The 25,556-nt window shown below is 33.0% G+C and overlaps 3 protein-coding genes across 3 annotated transcripts; all 3 read right to left on the reverse strand.

The window, feature by feature from the left end:
• Positions 1 to 6,505: 6,505 nt before the first annotated feature.
• Positions 6,506 to 10,528, reverse strand: LOC128161704 (uncharacterized). Its single transcript, XM_052825069.1, has 5 exons — positions 10,249 to 10,528; positions 9,891 to 10,092; positions 9,441 to 9,592; positions 9,001 to 9,251; positions 6,506 to 8,215 (listed from the first exon to the last, which is right to left on the reverse strand). The coding sequence occupies exons 1-5, from the start codon at positions 10,286 to 10,288 to the stop codon at positions 7,649 to 7,651; spliced, it is 1,212 nt and encodes a 403-aa protein (XP_052681029.1). The 5' UTR covers positions 10,289 to 10,528; the 3' UTR covers positions 6,506 to 7,648.
• Positions 10,529 to 13,028: 2,500 nt separating this feature from the next.
• On the reverse strand, positions 13,029 to 17,481 carry LOC128160399 (uncharacterized). The gene is made up of 7 exons (XM_052823713.1): positions 17,315 to 17,481; positions 15,852 to 15,982; positions 14,924 to 15,118; positions 14,535 to 14,657; positions 13,931 to 13,990; positions 13,568 to 13,684; positions 13,029 to 13,308 (listed from the first exon to the last, which is right to left on the reverse strand). The coding sequence occupies exons 1-7, from the start codon at positions 17,323 to 17,325 to the stop codon at positions 13,199 to 13,201; spliced, it is 747 nt and encodes a 248-aa protein (XP_052679673.1). The 5' UTR covers positions 17,326 to 17,481; the 3' UTR covers positions 13,029 to 13,198.
• A 4,657-nt stretch (positions 17,482 to 22,138) lies between these two features.
• On the reverse strand, positions 22,139 to 25,209 carry LOC128159204 (protein rolling stone-like). The gene is made up of 4 exons (XM_052822263.1): positions 25,111 to 25,209; positions 24,447 to 24,666; positions 23,358 to 23,468; positions 22,139 to 23,009 (listed from the first exon to the last, which is right to left on the reverse strand). The coding sequence occupies exons 1-4, from the start codon at positions 25,207 to 25,209 to the stop codon at positions 22,591 to 22,593; spliced, it is 849 nt and encodes a 282-aa protein (XP_052678223.1). The 3' UTR covers positions 22,139 to 22,590.
• Between the last annotated feature and the right edge of the window lie 347 nt (positions 25,210 to 25,556).

Here is a 25,556-nt window from a genome sequence, read left to right on the forward strand (position 1 = left end):
ACTGAACAATGATTAAATGTTAAACAAACTTATTAAAATATTTCGAAAAAAAACAAAGCCGTTTGAATTTTTTTCTATGTAAATACAATCATCTTTTTTCATTCCTTTACTTTTTAAGAATGATCATATCAAAATCAGTAAACAATACATTTAGTGTCGGAGTTATTTTTCATTTTGTTCCTTGTTGTTATCTACATCATTTTCCTCTGTAACATCAATTTCGTTTTTAATTTTGTTAATTTTTGTATGCTATATCAGCGTTGTAGACATGTCCCCCCCCCCTTTTTAGTGTGTAAATAATAGTTAAAGGTTTGGCCACATATGCAACTAAAAAATACATGTAGATATTTTATCAGTTTAATTTTTTCACTTTTTTGTTTTATTTATTCATTACAAAATGAAGTGGCTGTACGCAGTTCTAATAATAATTATCTTTTTTTAAGCTTAATTATTTCTTGCCACCTACCTGACGTATGCATAATTATATGATTGAATCAATATGACAGTAAAATAAGCATGGAACTTGCATAAGTATTTACTAAACAAAACAAAATTAAAACAAAACTAATCAGTTGAAGACTCGCCATTAACACAGATTACTTACTACAAGTTACACCCAGTACAGATGTTTGATCCACCTCTGTATATCGCGGGAAATTATATCGCGATATCACTGTGACGTCATACTTAACTTTTCTTTGCACCCGACAGCTCTCGTAAATTTGAGAAATAAAGTACGAGTTCTCGTGAATGTTGAAGAATAACCTCCGAGGTCGAGAAATGTTGTTTTGAAATATAAAAGCCAAGGCGTTAGCCGAGGCTTTTATGTTTCAAACAACAAATATTCGAGACCGAGGAGGTTATCCTGCAACATTCACGATAACAAGAACTTTATTTCTATTCTACTAACAGCCCAGTATTTCTACAGATCGTTTCTCTTATAGAGAGACGATCTAGGTCATTTTGACGGCTGTTCCGTGTAACCCCAATGGTTTTGTTAGTAATGTGTACATATGTATCGATCGAAGGAATCACATGCAGACGACATAATTTTCTTTGGATTTTTAATACTCTTTACTTATTTATAAAATATCTTTGAATCATGTTCCTAATATTTTAAGGGCAATTTTTACGATTATTACTACTACACGTTATATATTTTATGTAAAAACACGCAGTGAAAATGTGCTAGGGAGGTGCAAGGAACAGCCGCATTGATCTCTTAAAAATAAACATTTGAGGCAATACACACCGTTTTGACTGGAACTAACACGTGAAATTGATATAGTTTAAAAACTTTTTACGGTTTGAAGTCAGTGCAAGACAAATAGGTATTCTGATCTGATAATTTACTGATGACGTTCGTGGTATATTGGAGAGTAATGTCCGCGGCTTCTCTTTGATCTCGGCAATAACTGTAGTAAAATAGTGAATATTCTTGTGTAGATAAATGTAACATTTCCATTTTTTGTGATATTTTTAAAAATTACTCCAAAACAGGACAAAAAATGACTGAAACTGTACCAAGTTCTTGTCGGATAACTTTTGGGGAGGAAATGACGTAATATCTCAGCAAAAGTTTAGATAGGTACAGTTTTTTTTTACGTAAGCATATGCGTTGTTTACTTTAGTGTTTTTGAAACATATCTTCTTGCTGAAAGAGAAAAATATATATGCGATTTACAGGTAAGAATTTTCCTTAGAAACGCTTCCTATTTCACCATGATTCTATGCACCGCAAAGGATTATTGGGGTAAGTAGAACTTTTTCACGTGGCCTCATAAAAATGAAATTAAATGAAATGAAATAAAAATGAAGTCGAATTTCCTCCGTTCGTACACGTTGTCTATAGAGCTCGCTGCGCTCGCTATTCTTTCAAAATGATATTTGATTTACAAAATTTATGCACAGTTTGCTAAACTTTATTTTATCGAGGTTTTACAATTGCATCGGCAACGAATTGCCAGGTCTATACGTGTGTGTTCAGAAATCTGTGCAGATGTTGCTACTGTTGCAAAGCCATCCTGTAATTAAAAACGGAAAACAAAAGAAAAACAAATTCTTACACAATAAGGGAAATTTTGTGATAATTAACGAACAACAAGCATGAAAAAGTAATTGTTGTAATAGTATGAGCAATATTCATTGGTTAAATGAATTGTCAATCGAAGAATGATATATAATTTCGTAAAAAAGATTAAGGGGGCAGGTAATACTTGTTATTTACATTTCTGGGGCAAAATAATTTTAAAAAATATTAAACGTTAGATTTGTTTTCTTCTACGTAATACATATACGGTGAAGCCACATTTATCCGTACTATTTCGTTCCCAAGTCCAATCATCCGGATAGGTGGGTCTTTATTGTCATAAATGATAACCTATATATTTTAATGAGTTTTAATACTGTTTTCTTTGCCTTTCATACTAAATAGCAAAAACTTAAATAAATTTTTCATTGGATATTCACAAGTTTTAATACAAGGAAACCCTGCTTTACATTGTTTTTAGTCAAGAAATAATCAGCGAAGTTGAAACTATAATAATAGCAAAATGTAGCTAAATATATTGTGTGTTCGTGTGAAATGGGCCTATTTACTTTAGGTTTATCTAGACACGTCAATTTTCCACTAATGCACTTCCGATCAATTTGAATGCCTTCCTTATTGTTTTCTTCCTATACCCCTTGTTTTGGCTTAATCTGACAGGTCATTCATGAGACACTTTGCTTGAAATAATATTTTTGAAAATAAATAGCACAAAACTATGAAAACCGTTCCAGATTTATTAAGCACATTTTTCCTGTGATGTAGAGGAATGTTTTACAAAGTGGTGTCACTTGACAGGTGCAAAGCGTAAAGATACCCAAGCAACGTGCAGTGAGACGTGACTAATCCTGCCTAACCAGCAATGTTGGTAATATTAGAAAGTGATGTGGGAAGTGAGAGTGTTTGTACCAGCTACCCATGGGGGCTAAGAGGTCGAAAAGTGTGAATCTCAATTGACAGGCGTAATTTTTCTATTGTATTAATCGGAGTACCATCAAAGTTTACCGTCCGATTAAATGAAGCAAAAATTATAGTTAAACCGTGTTTTATGGTAAAAACCTGTTTCCAATAAAAAATAAAAAATCTGTTTCCAAATAAAATCGTTTGTAAACAGAAGCGTCCGGGGGTCTCTGACGTCCGGATATATGAAACCCTATAGATCATAGACATTCTGAACATTCAATTTTTTGTAATGTTGCATTAGTGATCATGAATATATTTTGTTTAGAGCAAATGTGTGAAGAGAACCTGACTATAGTAAATCTTATAGAGATAATCAATATTAATTAAATATAATAATAAGAAATTATTTCTAAAAGTGTTGATAAGGGATTCAAGCTAATTTTAGGGGTTTACACCCCCTTGATTTTCATCACACGATCTTAGAAACACACGCGTTAGGTAAAGTTTCTAAATATTAATACAAGGGTACGAGGGCTTCTATCATATCTAAATGTGTCCATTTGGCTCACTAGAACACTGTCATTTTTATAACTCTTCCCTTTTCTTTAAAGTGTATATCAAACGAACTTCAGGGCAGTGAAGGAGACCTATAGGGCTATCATGTCCATATATATTTTCTGTTCGAGTACTCTCAGTACTTTGACGTTTTTCCTTACTTTTCGTTAGCTGGCTGCTGTTAGTGGCTGCTAACTTCAGCATGGTTATAATGCCTAGCAATGGAGTAAACTATTTTAATTTTGGTTTCATCATTAGTTCTTGGTGATGCACTTGTATATCCAGTAAATTGTTGTAGTGGAAAATCGTCAATGCAAGTATAATTCATGAACAATATCAAGTCTAGTCTTTCATCGCCAATAATCAGAAAGTTTTATAGTGTCTTGTATGTCGAAATATTTTTAATGTGTCATCACTTTTTAAAAAATGAGACATGTAAATGTAACCCGTTAAGGAAGAAGTCTTTTCTGGTTTTCGACTAGTCAAACGTAAATTTGATTAATTGTTCATAAATCAAGATAAAAGAAAATTAAAATTATATATTTTTCTTTCTTTTTTAAAATCATACAACTTGGCATAGAAAAGGTAATCAATGTTTAGAATTTAACAAGGACTATATTTTTGGCATACTATTGGCGTACGAAAATATCACGTTTCGCAATTCAGAATTGCTGCAGATTAATGAAAAAAAAAATTAATGTTGGATTTTTTTACTAAAGTGAACTAATGATATGATATTTGGGTGTCAGAATATTGTTTTAGAATATGATTTGCCTATCAAATTACGTTTTTACTTGTCAAGCTTTTTAAAGCGCCCATTCTATACATTGATTTTTGTGAAAAAATCACTAAAATCAGTTTATCTCTCTTATTAAACTGTCAATATATTAGCTTTTCTGTCATTTTATTTCTTTATATAAAGTCTTCATTATACATAAAAATCAGAAATATTTTATTATTGGAAGCATAAAAAAAATAACCAAAATTTCTTCAAAAGAACTTGGTACAGTATCGATCATATTTTGTCCTGTTTTAGAGTGATTTTTAAAGATATCACAAGAAATTGAAATGCAACGTTTATTTACACAAGAATATCCATAGATTAAGAATCTATATATCCCGATGAGACTTCCACAAGTTTAATTGTGACGTCACAAAGAGTGCATTTTCCCGTAATTTTCATAAAACTGAGCAGAAGACACCAATTCCTTAGTGGTTTTTTGAATAGAAAAAAATGTCCGCAGCTGTCGCCCACGATGAAACTCACATCATAACTTTATCATGTGATATCACATAAAATAAATTAATTTCGTTGTGGGCGTTGCGGACACATTTTCTATTTCAAAAAACTGTGAGAAAATGTGCCATTTTTCATTATTTTTTACCAAATCTTAGAAATATGCCAAAATGTTTTAATCATAACTATTTGTTGAAACAAGATAAAAGTGTATAACTTAATACTTTATATGGACACATGTTCAAGATGGTACATGTGTATTTTTATGAGATTTAATTAAACAACGTTTGAATTTTTGGGCAAATGTTGAAAGAAACTGTACCGTCTTCTTTAAGAAAAAGGAAATGCGGGCTAAGCAATATCAATTTTAGTATAAATATTTATTCCAATTAAGTGTAAGCTGATTGACATTCTGATACTCTATCATTTCATTTAAGGAGGCCGACTTTAGTTTGCATTGCGCATGTTTTTGCGCATTCTAATATAATACAGTTGATTTATACTTCTTATGAATTTTTTTCGATATCATTTATAAAATTGAACACAATAAACAAAATACAGATAAAAATATTTAGATTGTTAAAGGAAATTTTTATTTTTAACACGATTTTTACGTTGTGTGGTAGGGGAGCATTGCCATTGCGCTTTTATGACGTTATGGTAAAATGAAGCTTTGTAGGAGTACGTTATAAGAAATAACATAAAAGAAAAAGTAATAATTGTATGCTGTTGAAATTTTTTTATACAGAATGATGCTATCCTCGAGGATATTTTCCTCATTTTTGGAATGAATCCATTATACCAATCATCATTCGTTATGATCCAAATAAATAGCAAAATTTGGTGCATTTTAATATTTTGAGATGGCCCCAACTAAAAATCAGACGGTAGAATTTTGTGTTTTTTACATATAAGGTAGGAAAAGCTATTACTAATCATATATAACAATTTGAGAAAAAAAGCTATTTTAGTATTTTTTAAAAACTGCTTTGATGTGCGGAAAATGCAGTTTCCTATATATTCCTATAGTAAATGTACCTCTATTTTGAGATGGTCCCTTAAAAGAACCAGACGGTCGATTTTCATGAACCTTCGCAAATAAACTAGAGTTGGTTTAAATTACATATGGTTAAAAAATAAAGGGTTATGCTATTGTAGTTTTTCCGCAAAAAAACCCAAATCGGCCTCCTTAAGAATAGAATCTTCAAATCTTAAACAAATGTCTACAAAACTACCAAGAGGTACACTTATTTTTATCATCCTTTACGTTGAGGAAAAAGATTGTGTCCTTGACCTGACCTTTATGCGAAAACAAAAACGTCAAATTTGATTAAACTGATAAAATCATTTGGTAATATGATCCGTTTGACTGTGTCAAAATTTCAGGAATTTCTTATTATAAGAAGTATGTTTGATAACAAAAAAAAACTCCTACCCCGATACAATACGTCAAAATCTTGTTATAACAAAAGGAAATTTATTTTCTAAGATATACCCTTTATTTCACTTTAAGTTTATTTGAATATGAATTATAATTTTTGTTACTTTCTGTAAACTGCAGTAAAAGTTACAATATTGTAAAGACTATCTCACAAATAATTAAAAATTATTCAATAAAACTTTAAGCTATAAGGGGGTTATTATTCTACAGGGATCACTTTTCTTCATGTAGATTGTCATCATTTTTATAACACCGCTCGTAAATAGGCACCGTCACACAGATACCTGGTATATAAACCCTTCGGTATCGTTACACACGATTGCACACCTGAACCTCGTGGCCGACATGTAGTATTCCTTTCGTGGTCTTTAGATTTTATGCATTTTTTCTTATCTTATGTTCATTTTCTGTTCGTAAATAATGCATTGACCAATTTATTATTATTCTAAGGCCGGTTCTTACACTGCGAGTGGATGTGTTCTTTACCTTTCCATCTACAGCTGATAGCAGATCATCAAAGGAGACTTTATTTATTCCAGTGAGGTTGACATACTCTTGGTCACTCAATGCATTTGGATCATCAAAGTCTATTCTTTTCCCTCCATTTAGCAGAGCAATCTCCCTTAGATACATGAGCATATCAACAATGGGTGTCCTATTAAGGTCGGTAGCGGGTTTAAAATGTTGCGCCCTCTGCGCAGGGTATTGCGCATAACTGTTGTAAAACACAAATTTATAGTAAAATGTTAAATGCTACAGGTTATCATGTAACCTTTTTATTTCAGAAAAATTACTTATCAGAAAATTATTTTAAGTGAAATGAATCGTTAGAATAATGTCAGAAGTATTTTAATTTTTTCGCCGCTTCTTCAAAATCGACGTTATTGTCGTCGGAGTCAACGTCTTAGGATGAAGTCAGTTGAGTCCTGACGTAATAATTGACAAAAATTAACGTCGTGCATTTTCTATTACAGCTTCAATAATTAAAATCAAAACTATAATTTACAAAATAAAAACATATACGCGACCTTTCTACGTTCTGTGTGAGTGAAAATGTATTTTTTTCATTTAACACAAATAAAATTAAATTTGATTCGTAAACATCCTTTGTTTTATACAATTCTATAATGTAAAATGGCTGGCACGGCACGTTTGTAAGATCAAACTATGACGACGAATAGCCTAAAATCCATCCAGTCAATTTCGTTTTAATTTGGCAAAAAGTTTACTTATACGTTAACCTTCCATCGCTGAAAATTTAAAGAAAATCGTATGTTTGTAATTTTTTAAATATGAAATTGAAAATGAAAACCCTCATTTTCTTGTATAATCTTATATAAAATGTCGGTGATGAATCGGACATACGACCAAAATTTGAGCGCGACAAACAGATAAACTGTCCGGTCAATTTACTTTATATTTTGCACATAGTTTACTCATAAGTTGACATTTCACTGTAAAAAATTTAAAGGAAATCGTATGTTTGAAACATTCTCCCCCGAGACTCCTTAAGTGTAGATGTTTCTGAAAATGCAGAAATTTTTGCAAGTGCCTCTTCAGTGAATCTTCCATTGGGGAGATGACGTGTGCAGCATCTTGAACCTGACGGAATCAATACTCCTAGTCGTAAATAAACTGAGTGACGTTCATTTGATGACACCACAACCAACTTTGGCCCTGGTTTTCTGCAGGTGAAGCAGCTGGAATGACTGGAAGTTGTGGAGGGCACTGTCAGTGTTACTGATGGAGGACTGTGAATTGCAGCATTCCTAGCATTAATTTGTTTCCTCTCTGGAGGAGTGAAGGGAGTGTCTCTTAACTCATGCTCCAAGTTTTGTTTTTCACTTTTCTTCTGCTTAAGATGAGAATGTATCTTCACCCGACACAAGCTACACAACACCTCATCCTCAGACACATCGCCTACAGTCCACTTCTGGAGAACTAGTCGTTGTGCAGCTGTCACAGTACGTCGATCTCTCTGGTTTGTTCGTTTCTTACAGCAAACACAAGAATATTCTCTTTTCCTCATATGCTATTAAATATAATAAGCAGTACATTAATCAATTTGTGCACCACTATAATAAGCAAGTTTACCAACATTTGTTGACAAATATGTAAGCAGGTGTACTACACTGTAATAATTATATAATGCATTAATTATGATTTATGATAAATATTGCCAAGATTGTTTAACCCATGGGCCACAGCAACTCAGTTGGTCATGCAATTTAATTGGCTTGCTGTATTTTTAAAACTTTTACTTCTTATATTCTGAGTAGATTTTTTTTACCTCAATATTTGCCCAATTACCCTTTAGAGGTAACTGATTTTTTTTTTTTTACAAAAAATACTTCTATTATTATCGTTTCTATGATGTTAATTTACAATAACGATAAACTGTGATTTCTAACTCCTTAGGTTAACCAGAGTATGTAAAATTGAAAACCACTACTAGTCGATAAGCAATGTTTAGATGTGGTTTAGTTGATATACTTCATTTCTATATATATATATATATATATATATATATATATATATATATATATATATATAGAAATGAAATTTCTTTTTGTTCTATAAGCTATTGTTATTTTGCATCATTTAAGAAATTCTTATCTTAAATTTCAAATCCTGTAGAATTTTTTATTGTCATCATATCTATATGCAAATTCGGAAGTGAAAACTATTGATTTTTTTTTTATTCTAAGAGAACAATGTTCTACACTAAACATACATGCTATAAAACTATCTAGCCAACTGACATATCAACATACTACAGAGTCAATCATTTGGTTCATCAATTGTTTTTTTTCATACATTTTTGCCGTCACTAGTAATTAGATAAGTCTGTGACATGACGTCATCATACGATGGTGGGAGGTCAGCGGTTTGTGAAAGGCGTGTACCTTCACCAGACGAAACAACATCCTCCGGTGTACCGTGCTGGAAAGACCCCTGTGTTCCTGACGCACCATGCAACTGGGATCTTAATTGAGGTTTATGGCTTAAGGTCTTTTCGTCGCTATATTTATCTTCAAATGGCGTTCGTACAATAACAGTTCCATTTTCTGTCAAACACATACAAACACATATAAATTTAACCATTTTCAGAAACCGTCAGCTATCTGATAAAACTTTCGATTTCTTTATTAAAATGTACATCTTTTATTCTATAAACGTTACTTTCTGGGGGTTTTTATATTAAATCCTAACGATCAATTCGTTAACAGTGGATTCATTCCTTGGAATTAACTTACGTGAGGAACATGCCACAGCAGGTTGAACGACTCTGACAGCCGTGGCTCGTCTTTGGTTGTTTCTTCTTCTAGAGTACACTATGCAACATGTCACGCAAACAGAGACCAAAATACATACACCAAAAGCCGTTCCCAAGGTAAACTCAGTGGAACTACAGCATAAAAAAACGTCCTTATGTTATTGGTGAAGATGCATGGACATTTGAAACTAATTCTTGATTGACTTAGAAAAAGTTAAAGTAAGAATAAAATTAAATAGTTATTGGTCGATCTAGAACTAGCATTTCAAGATTGAAGATTAATCGATTTTAACACCGAACGTTTTAGATTTTTGAAAGAAAATAATATCGATTTAGAATCATACATATTACACTGAATAAAGTGGGATTTGGATTTAATCAGACAATTATTTGTAAATATGAATGACTGGTGTATATAAGTATTACGTACAAAAAGATATCTTCATCTTTGGAGACAGACGGATCGGAACAGCAGGTTCTTCCAGTTGTTCTGCAACAAATATTGCCATCCTCGCAGTTCACGCTAGATATCATGCTCTTGTATTGGAAAATGATTTTGCTATTGTACCAGTCATATTTAATGTCTTTATACGTTTTTGTAAGAAAATAGCATCTTTTCGCATCTATAAAACCTAAAATATAGATAATGTTAATAATCGTTAGATAATATTCAGTCTCGTAAATAGTGTCCTAAATTATATGCACCTTTTACTAAAATTACATTTTTAAAGTCAAAATTATTTTCAAATACATCTGACTCATTTTGAGAATAATACATTTACACGTACCTTGTAAGGTTACAATAGCAATGATATGCAATAGCTCCATTATTTTCACCGGATGTTTGTTTTAAACAGCTATGTAGGGAGCCTTTATGCTGCCATTAAAAGTCCCAATATAATTAGAGGCTAGAGTGTACCAGAAAGACTCCTCCGCCTTGAGCATCGTCTAACCTCGAACCACCCGTTGTTGATAAACCGTCCTCGAATTGTCGAGCTGCCCTAAAGACATTCTACTCATCTCTCAGGACCAATGATGCTCCTTACAACTGTACAGGCGCAAATGCAACTTCTGTATGCACTTTGTATGGCGGCCTTATTGCGAAATTAGTTTCGCTGCATGAACTTCGCTGTATTTAATTAGATATCTTATCTTAAATATTTGTATTTTTTTTTCTACATTCTTCATCCGTTCGGACAACTATAATAAATTGAGGAAATAACTTACATGTAGCTCCCCCCCCCCCCATAGAGTTATGGCCACTTTACCCAAATATTACAGTATTACATGGCTTGAGAAAATCTCGATTAGTCGTTTGGTAATTCTTATGCAGTTATTTTAACTAAATGATCACATAATTACAAATAAAAATGGGGGCGATTCCTTGTAGTTTGGAGAAAAAATATTTCTTTTCTATAATAGACTCATAGAAATAATTATAATGATATTCATTTTGAGTGGTTCACTCATGTTAAAATACAGGTGGGAATCAGCAGGTATAGACAATATAAATGCAACTATTTGTGATATTAAACGACATTAAACAATGCGATTGAATAACCTTTCTAAACCGACGCCTGTCCTATCCGTAAAAGTATAGATTGCTATCTATAACATTAACTTGCTAAATACAGATTCTTATACTTTCTCGTTTTCTGATTAAAACAAATCTTGCTCTAAATATTTACATGTATTATCCAAAATGTTACTAAGGAATGTTTAAATTTAGGAACATCAATGGTTTCACATACATTGTGCTTTTTTTAATATCAAGAAGTTTTCAATATTCATATTGATTGCAATATTTTGATGCACATATCGACTCAAGTACTAAGAACTCCACACAGTGCTATAGATCTCCACGTTCTTTTACCATTTGATTTAAAGCCGAAAGGCGCTTCCTTACTGTACTAAATTAATGCATTATGCAAAATGCGCAATAAAAAATAAGAAACGCATACGGCAGCGTTTCATTGTCCTATGCCCTTTCACGTTAACTCCTCGGTGATAAACTGCCACACCCTCCCGCTGTTCGTGCAAAGGGACCACGTTTGGTCTAATACTATAAAGATAGATCCATTCAAAAAAGAAATAATGTATTCACTATGTATGGCGACCAGCTAAGGAAATCAATCGTCCTAGACTGAACATGTAGTTTTTCGATATTTCTGTTTCAAACAAGGTGAGCTTTGTGCTAATACTGTACTTCCGTTTCATCAGTATTCGCAACTATAATATTTATTCCTGTTATACTCTGTCCCGAGTTTTTGCTTCCACCACTTTTTGCTTGATATTTCAATAATAATAAATACCTTTATGCTCAAACTACGTTCATCCACTAATATAAAAAATGTCCAGATTATCTGTTTGGAACGCCCCTTCTACCGCTTCAGGTTTCAATACACATCCCGAAATTGAAAGTCTCCGGAGATTTTGCATTGCAACAGCCATTAATAAGCCCGGATGATAACATTAAAAAATTGCGCGATGTATTCCGAGTGTATTCCGAATGGAGAAAAGATGTAAACATTCCCCATTATAAATCTCCGTAAGGAATCTGTTTTCGTTCCTGTGAATTTTTCTGAGAGGAAAGGGATAATTGTTCAATGAAAATATATTGGACATATTCCCTTTTAACGATTTCAACTGTATTTCTTCCACAGGTATGTGTAATTTTATTAAAAATCATCAAAAAGCGATGGAAGCAATAACTTGGGACAGACTATAGTATTACATCGCATACAATCTCAAATTAGATTAACATAGATTATTTATCAAAATTCAAATTTTCAACAAACCTTTCTTTTAGATTTCGTTCATTTTCCGTAGTAACTACGAGTATTGAAATGCAAGCAATGTTTAAAATGAACAAATTAAGTCTGTACAGACAATGAGGAATTCTGCAGAATTGATGATAGCATTTATAATTATGATACGAGGAAGCGTATCATTCGTTGATAGCAATTATGTACACGTACATGTATGTAAGTACACAAGGAAATTCGACATTCTCAAATTGTTTCATGTACTGTCGTTACTTTTAGTTCATATTTGATCGTATAAAAACGGAAGCTTCTGTACAATTTGTTTCTTAATATAACGTTGTTTTATATTCGAGGATTTTTGAAGATATCAACATGGTTTCCAAATTCAGAGATCAACTCTCTCTCTCTCTAAGGCAAATTGATAATTTAAAATTGCCCCTTTAGCAAATTTTTAATAGAAATTATACACTTAACGTAACCTCTTCTCTATGCAGCACGTGTTTTTTCGCTTAAAGTCCGATACGTGGCAGCGCGGGGAGTTATTTTTATTAATTTGAATTGCCGTAATAAGGGGATATTAAATGAATTAATTTATTAGTTTTACTAAAGCATGTAACAAAATTGGATAAGATTTTATTAACTATGATTTTTTGTTAATAGTTTTACATTCCTTAAAATTATTTTTGCTTACAACCTGTTTAAGATTTTTAACGTTGAAAACGTTATTCATAAATTAATTATAAAAAAAGACATATAAAAAAGTCTAGTAACGATTCATTAATTTTTTAATTAACAATTTTTTTTTTTACAAATGTTCATTCTCAAAATTGAAAAAGTCCAGTTAAAACAGACAGAGTTTGTTAGATGTTCACATTAAGTTCTTTGCCACTGGATATTTCAACGTTCCAATCCAGATCTCATTAAAGCATCAAGATAAACCATTTCGATCTTAATTTGCTCCTATGATAAGCTGTCATGGATCAGGCGTTGTACCACATGCATTTCCGGAAGACTCCTTTACTTCCGGTATATTCATATGCGCCGCAAAGCTTAGCGTAGAGGTGCGTGTATTAAGTCTTTTACCTGTCAATAAAAAATATACCGTAATTTTTTTCTCTCTTTTTTTGAAAACAGTTTTGGTTATAATCTTTTATTGTAATTAAATCTTCATATACTAGCACAGCAAGTTGTTTCTTTTATTCAATTCTTTTTTGTAAGGCTAGAATTTCTAATTCAGTTTTAAAAAATGGCAGATTTGAGTTAAATATTTGTATTAACCATGGAGTCGCGTAATTTTTATAGTATAATCAACTGTTTAACATAAACATATACCAAGACTTACTATAATCTTTGTGAAAGGCGTTACACCGGAAGTAAGGGTATCGATTGGTCAACTCGTTCCCTCTGTACAAATTTATGGAGTCCGATAACAAACCTACGGGCGCGGATCCCCGCCGTCCTAAACACGAACCAGTTAAGCCAAGATTAAACTTTATTCCTATCACAAAATCCAGAAAATTAGCAGAAGGGAAGGTTGTAAATTATTAAAACATGTTAAGACCAATTCTTCACTGCTCGGCGAGGGAACTTTAAAATCAGATTCAATCAATTTTAGAGACATATTACCTGTTATTGTAACTTATTACAAGAGCACGAGCGAGCAGGTATTTAAATCAGAATGAAGTAGATGCTTTTAAGAACCTACCAACTCTACGTGTGCTCACAAAATTCTTGTCCTGAAAACTCGGCACTGAACTGTTTTCATCTTTGAAAAGAAATAATTATTTAGGTAATGGATCAAAATATGTTTTAACTATATAGTTGTTCTGCAAATTATTACTTAAATTGTACATTTTATAATAGTACTTTGTTGACACACATTCAAATTAATTTGATAAACAAACTAAACAATAAGCCAATAATTTATATCTTCTAAACTGTTCCCTGTGTATTTATATGAATCAAAATTGTTATATGACATACCGTATGAGGTCCTAATTTGGAAATTAATTCTATTCTGTTTTATTCTATTCGATTCCGTCCTATTCTATCCTATTTTGTACACTTTTTGGTGGGATGGCATAGATCCACGGATCGACATGAATGTATAAAGTGCAGACTACGGTATCACTATGTAACTTATCTGTCTTGAAACCTCAAAGAAATCTGTATTTTCTTATGTTCCTGGGCGCCAAGCAAAATGCTTCATGTCCAGTCCTATTCTACATGCACATGTAGGTCTGAAATATGCAGTCATGAGCTTTCTTAAACCCTTCACAAATATGCTTGCAGTAAATGTCACGACTTACTTTCCTCCCTGTGTGGGGGTGTGGAGGTGCAACGGAACAGGCGGTACCGGTCTGTCAGCTCGTTCCCTTTGTAAATATTGATGGAGTCAGCCAACAGATCCACGGGGGCGGATCCACGCCGACCTGTGGGCGAACCGATTAACGAATACAATATACATGTATCTTTTTAAAAAAAAAACGCAGTAAAAATCAACAGCCATACTAAGGAAATCTAGGGGAAAATATACATGTACTTGTTTGACCGGAAGATAGTGAGAATATCAAGCACTTATTTTATCGAGAAAGATTTTGATTATAGACCGGAAAATCAATAACATAATAAATATTTTGATTGGCAGTCTAACAGGTAAATCTATGATATAGTGTACTTATCAGTGCCTAGGACTGACCTCTTCTAGCAGTGTTAAGAATTTTGGGACCAGTCTCTGTTTCTATGGAGAGAGACTGCAGGGAGTGTCTTCTGTTGTCCCCCTGTGAACACCTCCTTAAGCTGAGTCTTTTCTGTGATTTAGCACTCGTCTTCCTGGACCCGGAAGAAACCTCCAGAGTCGGTGGATTAGGTACGAGGATGGATCCTCTATGAGCTTTATCAGAAATAAAATATATAAACAGTAATCATCAGTAATACATGTAATCATCAGTAATACATGTAATCATCAGTAATACATGTAATACAGTGCTTTATCAAAATTATAACTACTCAGCTTGGGCTTCCGATATCCCGTTACTTATCTAAATTTGAACCTTGTCGTACTCTAATTAATCCCTCTTGCACCTTAACTTTGCATCTCTCTGTTTTTATCAAACTTCAGTTTTACATCATTTTAAGATTGAGTTGAAAAGAGACCACATTCAGGACGTTGATTAATGTCGTAGAATACAAAGTTCCTTTTTTCAGTTAAATCAATTAAGTTGTGTATTAAGTTGTCCATACACTGCTGGACAAAAGACATGTTAGAAATCAGTTAGAGAAAAATATCTTTGATTCCCAACCCCTGATTTTTAAGAGAGGAGGAAATGGTCCTCGATCTCAGCAAGGCTGGATTTGCAAGAATTTTGTACGATTTCAACACATCATTGCACTTACTAAGTTTACTCTAGCAAATGGCTAATGAAAAACATATTGATATATAATAACATGTAAAAAAAAAAAAAATTGCTGTCGAAATTATCTTCTGGATACATGGAGAAAACGCAAAAATGATTATTCTTGTTTAACAAAAAAGACTATATAATTCATATCAGCCGGATGCATCCGTTACTCTATATTAAGGAAGATCATTTGATACCTCGTACAGTTTGTATATGTGTACATACCTGATCTGGAAAAGAACAGGTTGTAGAGATCGTGCTCCTTGTGTTCTGTCCTCCTCATCCGACATCTCAATATACACAGGAATAAGAAGATCAGGATGAAGAAGATTATAACAATTACACTCAGCGTGGAGCTGTAATAAAGGGAAGATCACACTTAGAGTGGAGTTGTTATAAAAGAAAGATAACACAAAGTAACCGGAAGATCATGATGAAGAAGATTATAACAATCACAGTTAGAGTGGAGCTGTAATAAAGGGAAGATCACACAAAGTACTAGTTACAGGAAGATCAAGAAGATTATAGCCACCGCACTCAGACTGGAGCTGTAATAAAAAGAAGGCCACACAAAGAAACAGAAATATGAAGAAGATTATAGCCACCACACTCGGAGTGGAGTTGTTATAAAAGAAAGATCACATAAAGTAACAGGAAGATCAGGATGAAGAAGATTATATCCACCACACTCCGAAGGGAGCTGTAATAAAAAAAATCAAACAGAGTAACAGGAAGATCAGGATGAGCAAGATTATAACTACCAAACTAAGAGTAGAATTGTAATTCTAATCACCATACTAAGAGTAGAGCTGTAATAAAAGAAAGACCAGACACAGAAACAGAAAGATTAAGAAGATTTTAACCACCACACTCAGAGTGGAGCTGAAATAAAGGGAAGATCACACAAAATAACAAGACGATCAGGGTGAAGAAGATTATAACCACCCCACTCAGAGTGGAGCTGAAATAAAGGGAAGATCACACACAGAAACAGGAAGATCAAGAAGATTATAACCACCACACTCAAAGTAGATGTGTTATATAACGAAGATCACACAAAGTAACAGGAAGAACAGGATGAAGAAGATTATATCCACCAAACTTATTAGTGGAGCTGATATAAAAGCAATATCACGTGACATCCATACGTTCATCACGGCGCGAAAATACAGGCCGTATAAAAGATTTTCGGATCGATTCGAGAATTTTAACATTCATTACAGTAGCAAGATTTATTGAATCTTTCGATCTTAATTGATGAGACTACGATATTTACCAAAGGATCAGGAAATTAAATGCTTGCATTCGGTTCTTAAAGTGCTCACTACACGTTGTTCATGGATATAATGAGGCTGGATGACCAACACAACTCGCATCGGATTTTCCTTAGATCTTTAAATATGCTATTTTTCACCATAAACTACTATAAAGTATGGGGAAACCCCAAAATAATTCTAATTGAAAACGAGATGTTTTTATATATTATAGAAAACGTTTCTACATAAGGAGATTAATATGGTATAAAATTGGTCACAGCCATCCAGCCTTCTAAACAGAGAGTTTATGTTTGTTTCATTATACATCTGGCGGAAAGCGTTTGATTCGTAACGCATATTTTTGATTAATTTATGGAATAAATATTCATAAATGCACTTAAAGCTTCATAAAACATATATTTTAATACTCACAAGTTGAACATGACTGCTTCCTGCAAATTCCAACGTGCCAAAAGACGTCCATATTACATACTGAATTTCTGTTCCCAGAAATAATATGTAGGGTTAGACATTTCATCTGTAGTTGTTTTTCTCAGAGAGAAAGCAGTGACTATATTTAGTGTCAACAGATCCCGTGACCTTGCTTATACTCGCCGACCAGCGTCATTTAGCTTTACTTTTAGACGCATGTCGGACATTTGCATAATAAATAACTTGTAAATAGAATCAGTCAATGCAGCAATTCTTTGATTTTTCTTGAATGCAATTATCTCCCCTAAGATCGTGATCAATAGAGCATGACTTTGTTATATCTGTCTTCTTAATTGACAGAGGTCAAGCTCCTTGCATATACATTTAGTTTTTTTTTTTAAATTAGTCATTGACGGTCGTACAGTGATCTATTAACAGTGTAAATGGAATTTGAAATACCAGTATATATGTAGTTAAATTTTGTTTTCGCCAAAACGCTTGAACAATACCAAGACTTGGCCATGCGAAAAGAAATCAGGAGAAAGAATTAATATGTTATCAGATATACGTACATTAAGGGTCTATACAACAAAAATTATCAAGGGTTTTTTTTTCAGGAAATCTTTATCTGTTTATATTAAGTCGTAATGATATAAAATAAGTCAACAATTATATGAAACAACTATATCCCCGTATCACAGCTTCATTGATTTCAGTGTTTGGGCCAAACACCCTTCAGTCAAAAGGTTTTACTGCATGCCAGTGTGTCCGATCACAACATGCACCATATCGTTCCCAATCTTTGGCCCCCGTGTATATACCTATGTTATATCGTGCCTTTTCCCCCTCGCCATTTTCACCCCCGGAAAATGGCTATATAGCAGTGTTTTCCCCCACGGAAAGCTGACTATTAAGTGGGTTTTTTCTCTTTTATAGCCAGATTACTCCTACGGAAAACCAACTGTATAATTGATTTTCCCTCTGTTTTACATTACGGTCATGTTTATGGCGGACCGTTCGTGGCACTAAATAGAAAATAATACATGGCAAAATCTGTATCGAGCACACAGACCACAATCAACACGAGACTCTAATATCATCCAAAAGGCCATAAGGCTGATATCGGTTGAGAGCAAATTTTGAGTGATACAGATTTTGCTATGTATTGTTGATCATATTTTTGATAGATAACTCGACTATATTTTCATGTGAAAATCCTTATACAGCTCTATTCTAGTTTTCCAATTTCCAAATCGCGTATTTTTTACGCTTAAATGTATTGAGGCGTTTTTTATATATAAAAAAAATCTCCATGTCAAAACGTCAAAGTTCAAACTGCAAATATGCATCGATGAAAAGAAAAAAAAATCCAAAATATTCCGAAAAACGAATAATTAGGTGCACAGGTGTGCGAAAAAGGTGCAACAAAAGGTGAACTAAAGTGTAATGATGGCGCGTAACGTTACCTTTATCGTATCAGGGGTAATAAAACATGTATTTTATGTTATGTATAAAATATTAATACATGTAAATGCATTTATTACCCTTAATTATTATTTCAGATATTAACATGTTACAAATTATAATATACCTGGTATAAGATACAGATTTTTGCACCCCTGATATGAGCAGTGGCACGCGCCTTTATTACCCCCCCCCCCCCCCCCCCGTATCATCATCCTTTATTACATCTTTCCGGAACACCTTTGTACTTTTTATTCAGAGTACATCGGATCTTATTTTCTTTTTGTGCATATGTTAAGGTATATCACTCCTAATGTTTTGATTTCATTGCGCAGATGTTCATTATATTTTAAATGAATATGATTTTATCAATTTAAACCTCACAAAAAGATCATCATTTCATAATTACACAACATTCGAAAAGAAAATCCATTTGAATTCAAGAAACGAACAAGTTTTGGGGGGAACTATTTTCTCGTGCGGAAGGTTTTTTAGTCGAAAATGACAGAAACAAGCAATTTTATGAATTTTCAATATACTTTTCTTTTTATTTTACTCTATTCATTATTCTCATTTTTAACATTTGATAGGTTTGTGACATGTTCTATAGGTTCTCTATGACTTGTACTAAACTAAATTTTGAGAGAATGATAGATGTTTAGCATAAAATCATGCAAATATATAGAAAATGTCTGAATTTTTTGAAGCCAAATTTTGCAATAATTTTACCTTTGAAGCCATGTATCTAAAATTTGAAATCACTGACCCCCATGTTTTATTATGTCAAAATGATACTGAATACATATGTAGGCAGACTGGATCAATCTTCTAAAATTCTTGATATTCAAAATGTTTTTATTTCAAATCAAATTGTAACTATTTTAAAAATTGTCTATGTTAAGTGCAAAAAGGTCATACAAACATTTATGCAGCTTCATGCAAATTTTTTTTCGTAATCCCTCTATTCAGTGTGATCATTGTACATAATTAAAAACAACATTTTAAGAAAAAAGTTTGCTTAATCAAAAATTCTGACAACAAATCCTAATCAGGCTGAAATCGCATTTTAGGTGCAAAAAGGTCAAATTTAATTGACCATAACTCAGAGGGATGAACACTGACCTCCCATTATCTTTGTATTATTTAAGTGTGTTTTGTCTACAGATTTCAATAGAATACTTCTCAAGAAATTCTTGATACAAGAACATTGAGGAGTGGGATACCTTAAGTCGAAACTATGGCGTCATGATCTGAACATTTCAATAAAGATGACGTCACAATATATTTGAACGTCAAAATTTCGCGGTTTGAAGACAATCACTGTGATATAATGCCTAAAGCTTGTAAGTGTTTTAACTTGAAAATGAAAACTAGCTTTCTAAATTCAAATACATGTATATAATAAATCAACAATACATGTCAAAATCTATATCATATGCCATATCAACCATTATCAACACTATGGCATTCGGCCCTCGGGCTGATATTAGGGTATCGGGTTGATTTGGGATGTGATACAGATTTTGCCATGTATTATTCTCTATGTATTAAAATTTTCCCAGAAAAAATGCATGCAATTAACCAATCTTAACTTTATTTTGCAGAGGAAGGATTAAGGAGTAGAAATGTATTTCCCCCTTTGTTCCCAAAATCTACAGATTTTTAAAATATTAATACCGTTAGAATTAAAGATCTTAAATATGATAATATGAAAAAAAAAATTGAGGAACAGAATTTAAACACATATTACTGGTATAATTTTAAAGCTGCTTGGTCCGATTTTATATTAAATTTTATGCACGCTTTTAAACGATGGCTATGCTTAGTGTATGTATAATAATAGACATTGCAGTAGTTTTACCCGTCAATTATGCCATATTTCAATGATGAAAAATACGTACAAAATTTGCTAACAAAACAAACGACATTAAAAGGTACCGCGTTATTTCGCCTCATGATAAATTTCACCCCTGACGACGAGGCGGGTATGGTTGTATTACGAATTTGACATCGCTTTAAATAAAGGTCGAATGGTCAGACAAATGATCAGACAAATTCAAATAAACATGTGTTCGTTTTGTTCACCAATATTTCTAAAGTCTGTTTTCTTTACAATACATCGCATGCGGGTTGAATAACCCCAATCATTCGGGCGACAAAACCATGCGGTTTCCTTTTCTAAACATTCCCGTGATGCATTTTGGTTTGTTTTTTCGTTTGCCCAAAGAGAAATTATTTTTATTTACTTTGAATATTTCTAACTTTGAAAGGAGATTGATTCTGCTGGTGTAAATAGTAGAAAGTCCATAATTTTCTAAGATAAATGATTTGTATGAACAAAATTTTGATACTGTAATTACGGAAAAATCGAACCAAGCAGCTTTAAGTTTTTGAGTGGCCGTTCTACTGCTGAAATAATTTTTTATCATTTAAACCAAAGTTTAAAATAAAAGTCAAATTCAGACGGAGGAATATCTGAAATCCTTACGAGACATCTACTACAAATTATTCCATATACGTGAAATTGTTTTAAAAAATGTAAAAATAAACAAAAGATCAAAAGGTCTGATGCATTGGAAGGAAAATACAAAAGGGGGGTTAAATCACTTTTTTTCATAATATTTTAAAGAAAGTTTTATAAAAAAAAATTATTCAATCATATTAAAACGTGACACAATTGCAATTCGTCAATTTCAAGATAAATTAATGTAGAAAAAAGTTCAGTTATTAAGAAGATTGAACGCGGGTCAACTAATGAGAAATCTTTACTCGAGTCACCAGGACCACCGCTGGGAAATCTTAAGAACAAAAATCTAGCAAATGCATCAGTCAATGTTAAAACAAAATACATACTATGCATTCAATATCAATCAATATAAACCTTACAAAATATTAAATCTTGAAACAAATTAATCGTTTCCGGTGACGACAGGATGTAATTACGATTAAAATTTCAATTGCTGTATTAAATCCATCCGTAAAGATCAGAGAAAAAAAAACTGAAGCATTGAATATAAATCAAAAATATTTTGATTATTGTTCACAACTTTTCACAACTTTGTTCAATTTAATGTGAATTCATACGAAAGAAGAATAAACAAAATTGAAGATTCATTTGATTTCGAATTTCGCACAGATGCGCATAATTACAAAGTTCAAAATATTAAATGAATACGAGTAATTCCTATCAAGTCTTATAAAATATCAACAAAGAACAACGAAATTAAATATGAACAACGTCTTGCCCAATCTGATTAAACCATTTCATGAATGTATTTTCTCTCTACTTGGATGTTGCAGCAAGATCCTTCAGTTCTTTCAAAGAGGTTAAGCTTGGAACAAAATTCACAAACAGACAAACGGACTGATAGATTTATTAATAAAAAATTACAAATTTAACAGATGGTTATGCATATGAGTGTATATCTTGTCTAACTAGGTAATTTATCAAATAATTACCTAAATTAAAATGTATATATTTCATTTTACGTATGTTTAATTTTAATTAGTGTCTAAAATAAAAATAAATCGACAAAACGATAATCAACCTGTACATATGAATACATGTATATGCAACCTGGGGGTGTAAAACATTGATTATAATCCTTTCTGGGTTTCAAATAATATTTTTATAAAATTCTTATAAAATCAGTACCATAGTAGCCTAGGCTACTATACAGCTGGTTTTCCAGGGGAAAAGCCACTATGGAGAAAACTGCGCATGCTCTACAACATTGGTATGAAACAAACGTACAATCAACGATAAAATTTTGCAGAGAACTCTTTTCTATCCGCGGTCACGGAGTCTGACTTTACATAACACTGTCATGATGAATTTCATCCGTGTCATTATTCTCTGGCCTTGAACCGTCAAAATCGCCATTTCTACCCACGACCTCATTACAAACTTGTCTTTTCGGACAGCAAGAGCTCCAAGCCATCACCCGTGATCTATAAATAGTAAACATGACTACATGAACCATGGGTACCATGACAAGAACACTTCCCAGGGACAGCAGTACTGTGTTGGGAATTTTGTCCCAGTCCAGCACTGTGTAGATAGCCCCGCCCCCCGCCTTCTGATAGACCAATGAGAAGACGCAGTAAACCACTGAGAACAGCAAGGCCTGGTACACGTGTAGAAGGCGCACTGGTTTGGCGCTCACAGCCAGGCTCAGTACTGCGTACACAGAAGTAATAGCGTGTTTCAGGATCCTGTTGGGTGTAGAATCTGATAAGGGTAATAAAAAGAAAAGTTTCTTCAAATCTAAACTTAAAGATTTTTTAAAGATTTAATATGCATGAATGTTATTCAATCGTCGAAAAAAATTAATTTCGAATTCATTTTAATGTAGTTCTATTTAGTAACTTTAAAGTTGTAGGTCTGTACGGTGAGTTTTGCATTATAACGTGCGATGTGTGTTAAATGTTAACATTACGTGCGGTGTGTAATGAGTTTTACGTTCTATATCTGTGCAATTTTTAGTCATTTTGATTTGATTTAAGTAATTTTAGGGATTTATCTTAGTAATGTTTAAAGGACTTGTCCATTGAACTAGCATGTTGGTTTCATACTGACCTAGAGATAAAAGTGAGTAATACAACAGCGTGATGGCGACAGCGGTTAGCGTGGAAACGTTAAACAAAATCCACTGTATTTTCAAATACCATGGAAGGTCCGATGACGCATCTGAAACAAGAAACAAAACTGAATTCAGTATTTTTCTTTTTTTCATCGAGTGGTTTGTTCGTGGTATTGACGGCACTCTAACTGCGATCGACAGCCTCCATGGTGTTGTCATAGTCAACATCGTTGTAATTATCGGTAATCATTTCGATTTATTTCTTTATTTGCAAATGTGAGGTTTTTATTCTTGTTTACAAATTACCTTTAACCGTCCAATAAGTCAACAATTTACCTGTCTGTTCATTATTTTTAAGAAAAAAAATAGTTTTCTATCCATTATTTTTAAGAATGGACAGCTACAAATAACTCATTGAGTTGTTTTTAAATTTAGAATAGTTTACCTTGTTTAAAAGCAAAAAGGTGTGTCACGTGATGTTCTAGTCGCTGATACCTTCAAGACTTATATGAAACATATCACGTAATCGAACGATCAAATGCATTCAGACAAAGTCTTGGTAAGTTTTTTTTTCAAACGATGAAAGCTTCAAATAAGTATGTCAGTTTGACAGAAGATAATAATGCAGCAATCATGAGCATTGACAAAATTTTAATGCAGTTAAAGTGCAGGTCTGTGCTCTATGTAAATAAAGGCAAAGCAGGAAGAATTTGATACCCGGCTCGCTGAAAATTCAATAGAAATCTTAAATGAGAGCGATCCCCTCACAACTATGTGCCAATAATTTCGAAGATTGGCCCATACAAAAAAATTGAAGAAACTATCAGAAAATATATTTAATAGGAAAAGTTAAGCGAAGACAGCGTGGCTTGTACATGGACATATTCGTGGTCAAGATTTCAAACTTCGATTTAACCTAATGAGTTGACAATACTAAATAATTCAACAAGAAAATGATATTCCCTAAATGCTTGCGCAACTTTTCGGACCTTTCTGACAGAGCTCGGAACGTGCTTTGTCGGGAAGGTCGGAGAAGTTCAATGAGCGTTAATCGCATGCTACATGTATAATGATGTAAATGTTACCGTCTGCCAGTAAGTCTTTCCTGGTGGTATTTACGTACAGCGTACAGACACAGTCCCACACGGCCGACAGAGCCAGAAGGGTGTAGCCCCAGTTTGTCAGATAGGACAGCCATTCTGGAAATGGGTGGTCATCAATAAAATAAAACTGCAGGCAAATTACGGTCATGTGGAACAGCGCCCAGAATCCGGTCCACACACAGTAGAAGGCTGAACTGAAACACTAAATCAGCACTTACAAACATTATTTTGTCATTTTGACTCGCAATTAATTTACAAATTTTAAAGAATATAATACATTAAAAGTTCGCTCTGTTTTAAGGATTTTAAAGTTTCGGAAAATGTTTATTCAAAACCTTAATAAGTATATGTATCAATATTTCTTAAGCTTGAACAATGGAGACATACATAATACCTTTTATTTTATCGTTAAGTTTGCCTTTTTTCGCACTATTAGTATACATGTGCATATGTTAACGCTTAAACGTACAGCATAAATTGTACTAGTTCACTATGCCATATTTTTTCGATAATAAAATGCCATGGCATCCTCATCCTATCTGTTGCAGTGATTGCCCAGTAGCTTATGTTGTCAGCTGCAGACGTATACCGGTAATAAGTACGTAAGCAACAACAAAATACACTGCAAGCAAACAACCAAACTTACCTGCGCTGTCACAAAATACCTAGGCTGGACGTCACTGAATCCGAACTTCTGGACTCGGAATTCCTCTAGGACATTCTCACATTCTCTCTCATGGTTCATGTTTGCTGGAATTTCTCAACCCCGGAATATCCCACTCGTGAACGCAGCAATCGCACGCCTTTAACACATTTATCGCCCCTGCAAATTTTATTGTCATTTAGAACATAACCAACTTTTTCATCCAACCAGCAGTCGTTAAATATTCTATTAAATTTTTAATCGTTAAGAATTTCTTTAAGTTTACAACGACATAAAAATTCAATTGACAGCTTTAAATGCCATAAACAAAATTGAGATGATATTTGATAGGTTCAGATCTTTTTGTTTTTCTGTCATTTTTCTGTCTTTACAAAAAGCATATCGATTTTCGTTCCATTTTTTTTTTATTCCATGCTCAGTAAACTCTT

This window comes from Crassostrea angulata, chromosome 8 (assembly GCF_025612915.1).
Source record: "Crassostrea angulata isolate pt1a10 chromosome 8, ASM2561291v2, whole genome shotgun sequence".
NCBI classification, from domain to species: Eukaryota; Metazoa; Mollusca; class Bivalvia; order Ostreida; family Ostreidae; genus Magallana; species Magallana angulata.